At 41.1% G+C, this 14,450-nt stretch overlaps 1 protein-coding gene across 1 annotated transcript in view; it reads left to right on the top strand.

Annotated features, from left to right (window-relative positions):
• Positions 1-14,450, top strand: part of Shroom2 (shroom family member 2) — a 116,511-nt gene that overhangs the window by 44,027 nt on the left and 58,034 nt on the right. The window contains exon 2 of the mRNA XM_048441666.3: positions 10,496-10,647. Coding sequence (XP_048297623.3) covers positions 10,496-10,647 — 152 coding nt within the window. The remainder of the gene's footprint in view (positions 1-10,495; positions 10,648-14,450) is intronic.

The raw sequence follows: 14,450 nt of genomic DNA, 5'->3' as shown, positions 1-14,450 counted from the left end.
AACTGAGGCCCCCATGGGTACTTCCCTTCACATTTTGGTGGCTACTCACCTCTGCCCTTGCATCAGACCTTGTCCCCAACCCATCATCTTCCTTATAAACATTTCATTTACCTGTCTCTGCCTATCACCCTGTCTAGGCCATGTCTGCGTCTCTGTGTCTTAGGATCAAGTCCAACCTGACCCTTATTTCGGGGAGGATGAAAGGATCGCTAGACTTCTGTATTCTTTTCCCTGAAGTTCCACCTTCATGGCATTTCCTAACCTGTTAAACACTCCACTCCCAATCTGAGTCAAGCTTCCTTTCTGAAGGAACTGAGACCAGACAGAATGAGTAAGGGACTTAAGAAGACCGAGGAGAAGTCGTTATTCTCCCGTCTAACAAAAGACATGGTCTGGTCATGCATTTTAGGTTATTCACTGTGAGGTGAAATATAATTACGGCTGATAACCTGCAGGTGTGACTCATATTTTGGAGTATGATCTCAGGCTGGTAAAACAGCAAAGTTGCTCTTTCCTGTTTCGTTCTGATGACTGGTCACGGGGGTATGCTTCTTGCTTTTCATTCTTTTTGCTGAAGGAGTCTGTTTTGATTCTAACTACAAGGTTAATCATCCTGAAGTAGTTGTTTTCATCATACGTTCACACTTGACTTCTTTGCCCTCGCTTACCTACCTCCACTACCTGAAGAACAGTGCCCATATTCAGCTTCAAGGTCAAGCTTTAAGGTCAGGTTCTCAGTCTCTCACTTTCCGCCCTTCCCCTTCCACATTCCTGTTTATTCTTTACACTCTTTCCCCTGACTCATCCCTCTGGCATGCCTCCATTTCCTGCCTGCATGTTTCTTCATGCCAGGACTTCCATGGAATGTCCTCCTTAATCTCACTGTCTTCCTTTCAAGTTGCTGATGACAACACTTTGTCTGTAGAGCCTTTACATCTCCACTCTGAAACCAAGGTGAACACGGCCCCTCTTATTTCCATTGTGCTACACTGTTTTGTCTATAGTGCACCTGGTTCCCTGTAGAATTCAATTCACGTTCTTTAATCTTCCCAAGACTTGATTCTTGTCTGTAAGGGTCTATAGTATCCGAATGGGTAGTTACAACACACAATCTGACTTTACCTTACAAGCATGGGGTCACTGTGTAACAAACATCAATTCTGTATTTTCTATGTTTATTTGGTTTTTTTGAGACAAGGTCTCACAGGGCTACAGTGTAACAAACATCAATTCTGTATTTTCTATGTTTGTTTGTTTTTTTTTTGAGACAAGGTCTCACAGGGCTACAGTGTAACAAACATCAATTCTGTATTTTCTATGTTTATTTGTTTGTTCGAGACAAGGTCTCACTGTGTACCTCAGGCTGGACACAAACTTTTAATTGTTTCATCTCAAGCTCCTGAGTGCTGGGATCATAAATGTGTATCACCCATGTCTGGCTCACAGTTACCTCCAGTCATTTCTCTTTGAAAATTGGTGTCAAGTTTAGGTGTTTTTCTATTCCAAGCCCGAATAATTACGCTCAACTTAAGATAGCATATGAATTCAGTATAGAATGGAAATTGGCAAAGATTTTTCTTTTTAAAATTTTATTTAAATTTATATAAATATATTAATAAAATACATAATTATATAAAATATATTATATTAATAAAAGTATATAATTAATAAAATATAAAGTTTTATTTAAATATAAATTATAATTTTAAATTATACTGATTAGGGAAAAGATGTTAGGTGCAAAGTGGATATCAGTCCTCACATGGCTGGGCAGAGCAACTGAACCTGCTTCATGAGGCAATGGTGAAATATTGTGCACTTATATGCTACCAAGTGACATCTCACTGCCTCGTAACACGGCAGAAGATCCACAGCAGGAGGCACTCCTGGTCCTTTGATGCCAAAGAATTTATTCCAATTTGGTGTAGGGAATGGTTTCTTTTCTCTTGACTTAATGTAGTACTATTTCGCAGCTACCACTAGAAACCTCAGAAGAAGTTTTGTGTAATATTAAATACAGCATACCAGCTGCTCTAGGATCAGGGAGGGAATCGTTTTTCAAAAATCACTACACAGGATACGTTCATCTTCCATTGGAATAACTGCATTCCTCATTTACCCAGCTTCAATAGGACATAGTAAATGAAAAATAAGGACATCGGGGCTGAAGAGATGGTTCAGCAGTTAAGAGCATCAGCCACTCTTCCAGAGGACCTGGGTTCAATTCCCAGCACCCTCTTTGCAGCTCACAACTGTCTGTAACTCCAGTTCCAAGGGACCCAACACCCTCACACAGACATGCATGTAGGCAAAACACCAATGCCCATAAAATAAATAATGGGCAGCAGACTGAACTGGGCCAGGAGAGGAGAGAGGAGGGGGAGAGTGAGAGAGAAAGGGAAGAGAGGAGGGGACCCAGAAAGGAACGGGGACCCAAGCGTGTATGGGAACAAAGAGGATTCATAGCCAAAATGACTCGGTTTTGTAGAAGAGAAACTGGGGAAAGGGACATGATGCTCAGGGCCTGGAGAGGTTTAGGGTAGGGCCTAGGGTATGCCCACCAAGATAACTCTGTAGCAAGTACTTGTCATACTGAGAAATGATGGGACAATCTGGCTGCCGGTATCCACTTTGATATGTTAAACAGACCCCTCAGCCTTTTGTTCAGGCTTTCTTTGAGATTTAACACAAAGGATAGGCTCCAGGGACAGAAAGCAAATAGACTCTGGTTTCTCTTTGGGCATGTCCCATCATGCATGGTTCTTCTCTGTCCTTTTTCCAAGCAGCTCCTTAGTAAACAATGCACTAAGACAAACTATAATTACTATGTCTTGATTCTCCTGGATAAGAGAAGCATTTCCTGGGTTTAGACAAAGGAATTGCACTCTAGAGGTGCTATACTGACAAATCGTGAGGGCAATGGGCTCAGGACAAATACTAAGATGAAAATGGGAGCCATTTATCCCTTTTTCAAACGGCCACTTAACATCCTGAAGATGTGATCAGTGTTGGAGAAAGGTATAGAAGACATGAATACAAGGGAAAGTGTGTTTCAGAGGAATAGTGTGCCTGCTTGCCTTTGCTTCTCGGCCTTGCCCCAAGTAGCCACAATTTTCACAGCTTCACACATAGGTCTCTCCATCTGCCAGGAACTGCATGGGTTTGATTGGCTTAAGCTATTATTTAATTTCCCCCCTTTGAAGAAGAGTCTCTGATCAAAGAGGGGAAAAGCGTTCTTGTTACAACTCACAGCAACAGCATTTAGGGTATCTTCAAGTGTCTGGTGGGTTTCTTTCAAGAGGTCATCATGGAGCTAAATCTTTCATCTGATATTGCCACTGTCTATAAATCAGATAAGAGCTTAGAGTTCTAACAGTAGTGTCCTTCAGACTCCCCGAAGAGGTGAGCTAATCCTCAATGATACCTGTGGTCTGTACTGATGTTGTGGAAGGGATGATTAGGCACCATTGGTGCTAGCGGAATATCACAAGAGCTCCTTCAGATCTTTAGCTGTGCTTCAACACGCTTGGCAGCGGTTTCTGCTTGATTGAAGCTAGTCAGACCCCCATAGTGGTGCCAGGTCCTCTTGACTACAACCACAGTGTTCAAATGATCAGATCGTTGTTTTCTGCACTGAGATAAAGCATGTCAAAGTCATTGCCAGCATGTCCCAATGCTTGCCCACTCGGTTGGTGCTGAAGGTATTCTCCAGGTTCTGGGTATTCTCACCGTGCTGGATCAGCGCCGGATTTTAGGCTGTAGTGACACCAGGCTGGGATATAGTGACCAGATTTTTGTTTTCTGATTACACTCCTCCTGCAAATATAAATATCTCATCGAGGGAGCCATGGAAAGGAAAATGTCATGGTATCTTCCAGATGCAAACATGTTTTCCCTGGAAAAGATGGATGGATGGGGTCTAGCTAAGAAAGGCCTTAAGGGTGTTTATTTATGTCTTGTCTTTGTAGACAAGAAATAACAAGTGTTATTATCCCTCTTTGAGAAGATGGAAGGACTCAGATGAGATCCCTTTGATCATATGTCCCTGAACTTATTATAAAAGCATTTATAGGAACAGGATGGAAAGCCTACTTTTAACCCACTCATCATAGCTGAGTCAGACACAGGTAACGTGTCATTCCGAGGAAGCACGGCTCTAAAAACTGCCTTGACTAGGCATCGTGGCATACTTAATGATTCCAGTTTATGGGAACTGTCTTAGTGGCTGCAACACAACACCATGACCAAAGCAACTTGAGTAAAGGGTTTCTTTGACTTACACTTCCATATCACAGGCTGTAGGGAAGTCAGGACAGGAACTAAGACAGGGCAGGAGGAGTTTACCAGTTTGCTTCTCATGGCTTGCTCAGCTGGCTCCCTGGACCACCAGCCCAGGGATGGTACTATCCACAATGGGCTGGGCTGGGCCCTCCCACATCAATCATTAATTAAGAAAATGCCTTACACCTGAATCTTTTTCAAAAAATTGTTCTTATTGAGCTATATATTTTTCTTCACTCCCCTCCCTACCTCTCTCCACCCCTTCTACGCTCTTCCATGGTCCCCATGCTCCCCATTTACTCAGGAGATCTTGTCTTTTTCTACTTCCCATATAGATTAGATCTATGTATGTCTCTTAGGGTCCTTATTGTTGTCTAGGTTCTGTGGGATTGTGATTTGTAGGCTGGTTTTCTTTGCTTTATGTTTAAAAATTACCTATGAGTGAGACATGAGTGAGTTGTCTTTCTGGATCTGGGTTACCTCACTCAATATGATGTTTTCTAGATCCATCCATTTGCCCACAAATTTCAAGCTGTCATTATTTTTTCTGCTGTGTAGTACTCCATTGTGTAAATGTACCACATTTTCCTTATCCATTCTTTGGTTGAGGGGCATTTACATTGTTTCCAGGTTCTGGCTATGACAAGCAATGCTACTATGAACATAGTTGAGCACATGTCCTTGTGGCACGATTGAGCATCCTTTAGATATATACCCAAAAGTGGTATTACTGGGTCTTGAGGAAGGTTGCTTCCTAGTTTTTTGAGTACTTGCCACACTGACATCCAAAGGAGCTGTACCAGCTTGCATGCCCACCAGCAATGCAGAAAGTGTTTCCTTTTCCCCACAACCTCTCCAGCATAAGTTGTCATCAGTGTTTTTGATCTTGGACATTCTTTTTTTTTTGAATTATTGATTTTTACTGAGCTCTACATTTTTCTCTGCTCCCTTCCCTGCCTCTTTCCTCCCCCTTTCAACCCTCCCCCCAAGGTCCCCATGCTCCCAATGTCCTCAGGAGATCTTGTCTTTTTATACTTTCTACTTCCCATGTAGATTACATCTATGTAAGTCTCTTCTAGTGTCCTCATTGTTGTCTAAAGTTCTCTGGGATTGTGGTTTGTAGACTGGTTTTCTTTGCTTTATGTTTTAAAACCACCTATGAGTGATTTTGTTAATTTTGATGTTCTCTCTGCCTTTGGTTAGTTTGGATAAAGGTTTGTCTATTTTGTTGATTTTTCTGGAAGAACCAACTCCTTGCCTCATTGATTCTTTGTATTGTTTTCTTTGTTTCTATTTTGTTGACTTCAGTTCTCAATTTGATTATTTCCTGCTGTCTAGTCCTCCTGGGTGAATTTACTTCTTTTTCTTCTAGAGTTTTCAAATGTTCCGTTAATTCACTAGTGCAGGATTTTTTCCAGTTTCTTTATGTAGGCATTTAGTACTATGAACTTTCCTCTTCCACTGCTTTCATTGTGTCCCATAAATCTGGGTATGTTGTGTGGTCATTTTCGTTGAATTTTAGGAAATTTTAATTTTTTAAATTTTTTTCCTTGATGCATTGATGATTCAGCTGAACATTGTTTAATTTCCATGTGTTTTTTGGGCTTTCTGGAATTAGTGTTGCTGTTGAATTCTAGTTTTAAGCCATGGCGATGCCTTACACCTGAATCTCATGGAGGCATTTTCTCAACTGAGATGTTCCTTCTTTCAGTGTGTCAAGTAGGCATAACAGTAGCTGGTTCAGGAGTTTAAGGGCAATGTGGTGACAATTGTGAGACACAGTTTCAGAAATACTGGAACTGGAGGTATTTATAGAGTGCTTGGCTTGCATGCATAAAATCTTGACTTCAATTCCTAGTGCAATAATCCTGTCACCATGACTTTTCTAAAGATTCTTCTCAATGTTAGTAGAATTTAAAATGTTTAGGGTTGGGGATGTGTTTTAAAGTTCAGTCCCTATCAATTTTATGCTGGGGCAGAATAGTTTTCTTCCTTTTATATACTGAAGAACACACAACTTTTTATCGTGTGAAAATGTAACCAAGTTAAAATTGAGCATTTAAAAAGCATGTTGAAATGTAGACACAATGGCATTAGGTGTAGTTCACACTGTTGTCCACACATCACGAGTGTCTGTGTGCTGACGGCGTTCAATTGTTTCATACCGAAACTCTGGCCCCATTCAATGCTAACTCTTTCTTCTTCCTCCCTCTTCGCATCCCCTGGAAACCCTCATTCTGCTTCTATCTCTATGGTTTTGGGTACTTAGGTACCTCATATAAATGGAGTTACCTGCTTATTTTTTTTTAAAAAAAATTCTGATATATGTCATTGCTTAATGTAAAAATTCATCCTTATTGTAACATATGACAGAAGATTCTTTGGGGGGCATGAGCATAGTGGGGATTGACTCTGAGATCTTATGTGTGGCATGGAGGTACCCTACCTCTGAACTCTATCTCAACTCCACTTTTTAAAAAAGGCTAGATTGCATGTCGTGTGTATGTATACATTTTACCTGTTCACGGAATCTGGGTTGTTTGCATCAAGAATACGTAATTATTTAGTAGCAAGGTCCAAAATATTTTCTGTTTCTCAGCCCACCAACTGGGGAACTAGACTCCTAATGGATCGAAAGGCCTGACATTGAGATTCCGCCAGCTGACTTAGGGGAAGTGATCCCAGCTCCAGTGTTGTCTTCCTGGGTTTTGTCTTGTGTTCTCTTCCACCACTGTCAGCAATCCTGGATCTGTTCTTGGTATCCATTCTTCCTCCACAGTCTGTGTTATATCTAAGTTGCCTCAATTGGTACCCCCAACCTCACTTTCAGTCTTTAAATACTTTCTGTTTCTGGTCACTCCACAGGTAGGATGGCTTTCCTTGGGTCCTACCATTACACAGTTGCCCACATGATTTTCCACCTGAGCACTCCTAAGACTTTCCCATGAGACTTGTCAAAACCTAGTTTCTTTTAGATGTCGTTAGTGCATTTTGACTGTGTGTGTCTTGAGTCAGGTATAAATTAAGTATGTTTGTTTTTACGTTGGGGTAAAATCGTTTAGATTTGCTGTGTGTGCTGGCACACACCTTTAATCCCAGCACTTGAAAGGTAGAGGCAGGTGAATCTCTCTGTGAGTTTGTGGCCAGCCTGATCTGTCTACACAGCAAGGCCGGTCACAGTGACACTGTGAGATCCTGTCCCAAAAAAAGAAAGCAAACGTTGGACTTTGGAAGTGAGTTGTTATTAGACGGACTACTTCCTGGTTTTGACAGGAGTGTTTACTTGAACCTGCAGCCTCATGCATGAAGATAAGTTTGTTGCTACTAAACTAGATCCCCAACCCAGTTTTTAAAAACATTAACATTTCATTCATTATTTCATTTATTCATGTGTGTGTCTCTCTGTTTCTCTCTCTCTCTCTGTGTGTGTGTGTATGTGTGTGTTTGTGTGAGTGTGTGTGTGTGTGTAACTCCAGGCAACTTGCAGGAGCTAGTTCTCTTCTTCCACTGAGCAAATGTCGCGTCTCTCTTTTTACCCATATGAAGCCTAGGGATCAAAATCTGTTCATCGGGCTTGACAACAAGCACGTTTGTCTGCTGAACTATCTTCCAGCCCAGTTTTTATTTTTTTGTTTCTGAGCAAGGGCTGCTAAGTTACTGCTTTAGCCTCCTGAGTAGCTGAAATTACAGGCTTGCTCCTTTAGGATAAGCTAGGAGTACTAGTTTAATCTTGTGTGTGATACTGACCTACAGTGGATAATTGCCTTTTTAGCATAAAACTTCAGTTCTCCTGGGGACTTGGTAGAGATTTTAGTAAAATGTGTAGATGCATTTATTTATTAAATTATTTAGATTCAAGGTCTAATTTTATAGCTCAGGCTGGCCTAAAACTTGTAGCAATCTGTAGCGTGAATAATAGAAATCCCAGAGATAAATTGGGATTCAGTCTGAAAACTAGATAAGCAAAGCAGTCAAGCCACCAGAGAAGTCTTACCTCTACCAAGGCCGGGCAACCGCAAACTAAGCCCCCTAAGTCTCTCTCTCTCTCCTCCCATTTTATATCCCTGTAGTGCTAGGATTAACAGTGTATGACTCTCCTGGACTGGAATTAAAGTCGTGAGCCACCACCACCTGGATTTTTTTCTTCATTGATTTTCTGTAGCCCAGGGTAGCCTTGAACTTACAGAGATCCCTCTGACTCTGTCTCCCAAATCCTGGGGTTAAAGGTTTATGTCACCATTGCCTGAATTCTAAGTTGCTTTAGCTCTGCCTCTGGTCTTCAGGCAAGACTTATTTATCAAAACACAAATAATATACCACTCCAGCAATCTCTTCTTCAGTCTCTTGGGTACTGTTATAAAGTGTGTGCACCACCACAAAATATGAGACAGAAGTGTGATCACGAGTTTGTTGTACCAAACCAAACAAGTCAGCTCAACAGATTGTGCAGTGAGTGCCGCCAGTCATTTGTTTGGTGGTGTAAAGAACACGGGTTCTTTGCAACTTCTTGTTTCTTTGTAAGTGTTTTTGGGAGGAGGGTGTAATAGAAAAAGTAGAAATGTATTTGGCTTTGTGGGCCTAAAAGCCAGTGGTGCTTCGTGGCACTATCTAAATGTGTATTTGTGTTCTGGTAAGTTTTATTAATAAGTAACAAGGACAGTAAAGTCCCATGGCTGAATTTTATTTGGCCAATGACTATTTGCTAGCCAACCACTTGTGCAGAAGTTCAGGATGTGTATGACTCTATAGTTATCTGCTGGCCTCACTGGCGTTTAGTCACCACTAAGTGCTATAAGTTATAGATCAGATAACTGGCTATGAGTCAGTGATCTCTGTTTTGATTCTAAGGTAGGAGCTTTAAAAGGTGATGTGATGGTCAAGCTTTGTGTATGTGTTTCTTCTTTTCCCTGTGCTGAGGAGGGAACCTTTACCCATGCATGCCAGGCAAGTGCTCCACTGCTGAACCCACACCACCTCAGTGGGGATAGTCTTAGCACCAATTAATGAAGCTCTTAATAACCGTAGTGTGATGTAATCTGATTAGGGCTGTAGTAAAGATATGAAGAATGTTTATGAGAAATGGAATGTTATGTTGAGGAATGGAATGTTATGGTTGTTTTAGGAAAGAACTGATAGTTCCTTAAAACTGTTAAATATAGTTACCATAGGACCCACAATTTCTTCTTGTAGGTATACCCAACAGAAATGAAAATATATCTATATAAAACCTTGTATATCAATATTTATAGATGCATTATTCATAATCACTAAAGTAGAAACAAATGACTATCAGCTGGTAAATTTATGAAGAAAATGTGCTTTGTTCATGCCGTGGATTTTATTTAGCCATCACATTTAATGGAGTTCACTCCATTTATGTGAACTTCTCAAAGCAGGGAAATCTGTAGACCTAGAGTTTGGATGTGGTGGTGGCCATGCAGGCCTGAAATCCCAGCACCTCTGGAATATGACACAAAGGGATCCTAAGCTCAAAGCTGGTCTATAAAAGTCAATCCAAGCCTACCCTGGGCTACATTGGGAGATCCTTTCTCAGTGAATGAATGAGTGATGAATGGATAGTACTGAGGACATAGCTCAGTGGGGCTTAGTTCATTCTCTCATGCTGAAAGAAAGAAAGGAAGGAAAGAAGGCGATTAGAATATTAGAGCCATTCTGCTTAATGAACAGTTCTTTCTCTTGGTCAAGACAACGTTCTGAAATTGATGGACAGTATGCAACTCTGAATGAACCAAATGCTGCACAAATGAATGCGTGGCTTTTGTGAGTGCATGTGTGAAATTTGAATTGCATTTCAAAAATGTTACTAATACAAGGTACAGGATTAATGTATGAGAAATAATTAGCAAAGAGTAAGAATGATCTAAAATATTGTTTCCATGAGAGAATTCCACAGTATGAATCTGATTTTGATTCCTTTGTGTTTGGTTTTCTGGGTTTCTGAGTCTTTCCATTCCTTCTTTGGTGTCCTGGGAGACCGACCAGGATGAGGGATGCTGAATAAGAAGCCTTGTATTAGTGGTCCTTCAGTGGGAATGAAGTCAGCTTCTAGGGCCTGTTTGCTCCAGGCTTCCTGGGTCCTTTTACTTCTAAGTAATCCTAAAACTGACCTGCTTGAACACTGTATATGTTATATTCCCAGCTGCCTTGGAAGAACTTGCCAGGGGATGTTCACGGAACTCTTTCTGTGTTACAGATTGAAGAAGGCAGCAAAGCCGCAGCCGCCGACAAGCTACTAGCTGGAGATGAGATCGTGGCTATCAATGACGTGAATCTCTCAGGGTTCAGACAAGAAGCCATCTGCCTGGTAAAAGGCTCCCATAAGACCCTGAAGCTTGTGGTCAAAAGGTGAGACATGTGCCTCTTTTTTGTTCACCAAACAAGGAGTACAATGCTAAAATGCCAAGCCTGGATGCCTTTTCTCATATGTGAAGAGATCTCAACATGCATGTGAACTTAAAATTAGAGTTATTCCTCACTAGCTTCTGGAGACTGTTCCAGGATCCCCATTTCGGAAGCCAAAATCTGCACATGGCCTTTATAGAAAATGCCGTTATATTTGTATTTAATCTAGGCACGTTCTCTCACACGCTTTAAATACTGTCTAAGTGGCCTAAACTTTTAAGTTGCCATGAAAAAATTCCTGACAGTAGCAGCCTAAAGGAGGAAAGATTTCTTTTTGGCTCATGATCTCAAGACATTTGTGAGCATCCCAGTAGAGAAGGAAGGGGCTTTATAGTGTTAGAAATGTTTTGCAGATTCTCCCTTTGCATTTTTGCTGACCAAGAAGCAGAAGAGATGAAGCAGAACTACTGCTGAGCTAAAACCATCAAAGGTTTGTTGTCCTCAGTCACTTTCTAATAGCCAGACCCCGCCTCCCAAAGGCACCACTGCCTTCAAAACATAGGCCTATAGGGGACATTCTGCTCCCAATGAGGGGATGTGATGCCTATTGATAGAAGGTGGTGGGCTGCTCGTTTTCATTCTTATGCATGAAAGACAGAGACAGATGCAGATAACAGATACTTGGGGAGCAAACGGCCTGTTCCTATAAATTAGATTAAGGGGCCAGGTGGTGGCGACACACATCTTTAATCCCAGCACTCTGGACGCAGAGACAGCTGGATCTCTGTGAGTTTGAGGCCAGCCTGGTCTACAAGAGCTAGTTCCAGTACAGGCTTCAAAGCTACAGAGAAACCCTGTCTCAAAAAAAAATTAGATTAAGGGTAGGAGGTTAGATAATCTTAAGAAAATTAGGAAGATGATGCATTTATGTATAGGATAAAAACAGTACTCCCTGGCTGGAGAGACAGCTCTGTGGTTAAAAGCACTGGCTGCTCTTCTGGAGGTCCTGAGTTCAATTCCCATTGGGCGCTGTTTTCTGGCCTGCAGGCAGACATGCAGACAGAATGCTGTGTGCATCATAAATAAATAATGAAGCAAACAGTACTCCCAGGTATCACAAGGAAGATTGTTTTCAGAGATACAGATACGTACCTCCGAGCCTGGCTACATGTCCTTTTTTTTTTTTGATAGAATCAGTGAAGTCATTGATTTAATTAAAAAGTCAAGCCAGGTGTAGTTGTGCATGCCTTCAATTCCAGTATATAAGAAGAGGAGCAGATGCATTGCTGTGAGTTCAAGGCTGATAAGGCCTTGAACATATAACTATGTACAATTAGGGCCTAAAAAAAGAAACAAGGAAAGAAAACTGTTCTTTGTATATTATTTATCAATTCTCATTTCTATGTGAGATATGCTTTTGAATACCTTTTGTTTATGTTGCGACTGTGCTTGGGCTCCAACCCAGACCCTACTCTGTGCTAAGCAAGTTCTCTACCGCTGAACTGCCCTACTTCCCGGTCCTAAACACCTTTTTAATTAGTCCTTATAGCTCATAAGTTGTGATCTCAGAATGAGACCTAAACACCTTTTTAATTAGTCCTTATAGCTCAGAAGATACAATCTCAGAATGGGAGTTTCTGATCTGTTTGAGGAAGTTGGAATGAGGTATCATCAATGTATAATTCCTTGATTGCCTCAGAAGGAAGCTTTCTTAGTTATGATTACTTTTACAGTGATAAAACACCATGGCCAAAGCAACTTAGGGAGGCCGTTTGTTCACCTTATACTTCCATATCACTGTTCATTGTCTGAAGGATGTCAGGACAGAATTTCAAACAGTGCAGGAGCTGATACAGAGGCCTAGAAGAGATGTGCTTACTGGCTTGTTCAGTCTGCTTTCTTCCAGCACCTAGGATCGCCAGTCCAGAGACGGAAACACCCACAATGGGCTGGGCCCTCCCCATCAGTCACTAATTAAGAAAATGCCGTACAGCCAGGATTTATGGAGATACTTTCTCAGTTGATGTACCCCTCTTCAGATAACTCTAGTTTGTATCAAATTGACATAAAACTAGCCAGTACAGAAGTTCTTTGTTGCCATAAGACGCTGTTATTCTTAGTCAAGTGATGGTCAGGAGGATGTGGATTCTAAAAGTCAGACTAGGAGTCATGCATGGCCCCTGAGAGTTGCCACTGCCCTCTAAACCTCACTCTGCTCCAGGGTTCCTAGGGGCTAAAATCACTCTTTGACCCATTTGACCTTTGAATAAGTGCTGTGGGAGCTCCTTCCGTTCCTTCAGCCAATAGCCACTGAGAGAGGGACCATACCCCAATGGGCTGGTATCTCAGCGGCTATTGGCTGAAGGAACGGAAGGAGCTCCCGCAGCAAATAAGGAAGATACAAATCTCAAATCCCTCCCACAGCTCTGACCATCTGATTCCTGAGCAGACGTTTTTTGTTATTGTTTATTTTTCCTTGAGACATTTTTTCTCTCTCTGTTCCCCTGGCTGGCCTTGGATTTCTGGTGTAGACCAGGACGACCTGGAATTTAAAGAGATCCATCTACCCCAACCTTCAGTGCCACTGGGATTAAAGGCGTGTGTGCGCCACCACACCAAGCCTGACATTGAGTCAGAAAATATGTATAGAAATATGGAACAGATCTCTCGGTCCACTTATTTTTGGTGTCAAATCTAGTGTAGATGTCTTTCTGTTTGTTTGTTTTGTGTGTGTGTGTGTGTGTGTGTGTGTGTGTGTGTGTGTGTGTTTCTGTCCATGGGTTTGGTGGGATAAAAATAGTTTTATTGTTTGCTTTGTGTTTCTGTAGTTATGAGGTAAAGTGGACATTGCTGCATATATTTCTTAGTGTGCTTGATATAATTTGTTTTTGAAACTGGATTCACATATCTAAGGATATCAATACAAGGAATAAAACCTGTTTAAAATGCATCATTGCCACGTAGGAAGCAAAGAGAGGAGGAGACCGTAGAGCATTTACTGGCTGGTAAAAGATACATAATAGATTAGAGTAAGGGGAATTAATCTTTTGTCATGAAGGCACTGACAAGCCACTATGGAGAACTTCTTCTGTTTTGTATTCTGCAGTTTCCTTTAAATGAGGAGTGTAGACAATTCTCTGCTTTAGATGAAATTGAATCGTTTAAGTAACAAAATTTTAAAGCAAACCATTTATTCAGGAATTTATTATTTCAACGTGATTTTGTGGGATTTTTGAGATTTGTTTTGTTTATTTGTTTCTCTGTGTAACCGACTTGGTTGTCCTGGAACTCACAGAGATCCGTCACCTGTCTCTGCCTACCTGGCACACTACCTGGCTTAAAGCATCCTTTTAATAATACAGTCTTTTAATTTTGGGGGAAATAATTTTATATAAATTGTAGGTACTAGAGATATTGTTCAAGTTGGACATGATGCTATTTATAGATGAGAAGGAAGTTTCCCAAGGTGGTAAATTAGTTAATATTAGAACTTATGCCTGTTTCTCAGTGCATGGTGAATAATTACTGTTAATCTTAAGGATGTACTTAGTAAAGCCTTCAATACTCCAGAGTAACAAGTCTTTATTACAAATTCACCAGTTGTTCTTAAAACTCTAGCATATATTCTTCTCAAATTTTGAATTTCCCCACTCACTTTTTTTCTCCATGCCCCAGGCAACCACTTACTCTGCTTTCTGTCACCGTGGATTAGTTAGCATTTACTCGTATTTTATATTAAGCTCCAAGATGGAGGAGCATGCCTTCTCACAAAAACTTCAAGTCCTGGAGTTCAGCTCCGTGGTAAA

This window comes from Myodes glareolus, chromosome X (genome assembly GCF_982192425.1).
Source record: "Myodes glareolus chromosome X, mMyoGla1.1, whole genome shotgun sequence".
NCBI lineage: Eukaryota > Metazoa > Chordata > Mammalia > Rodentia > Cricetidae > Myodes > Myodes glareolus.
The sequence above is the reverse complement of the archived record's forward strand: the minus strand, read 5'-3'. Positions and strand labels throughout refer to the sequence as shown.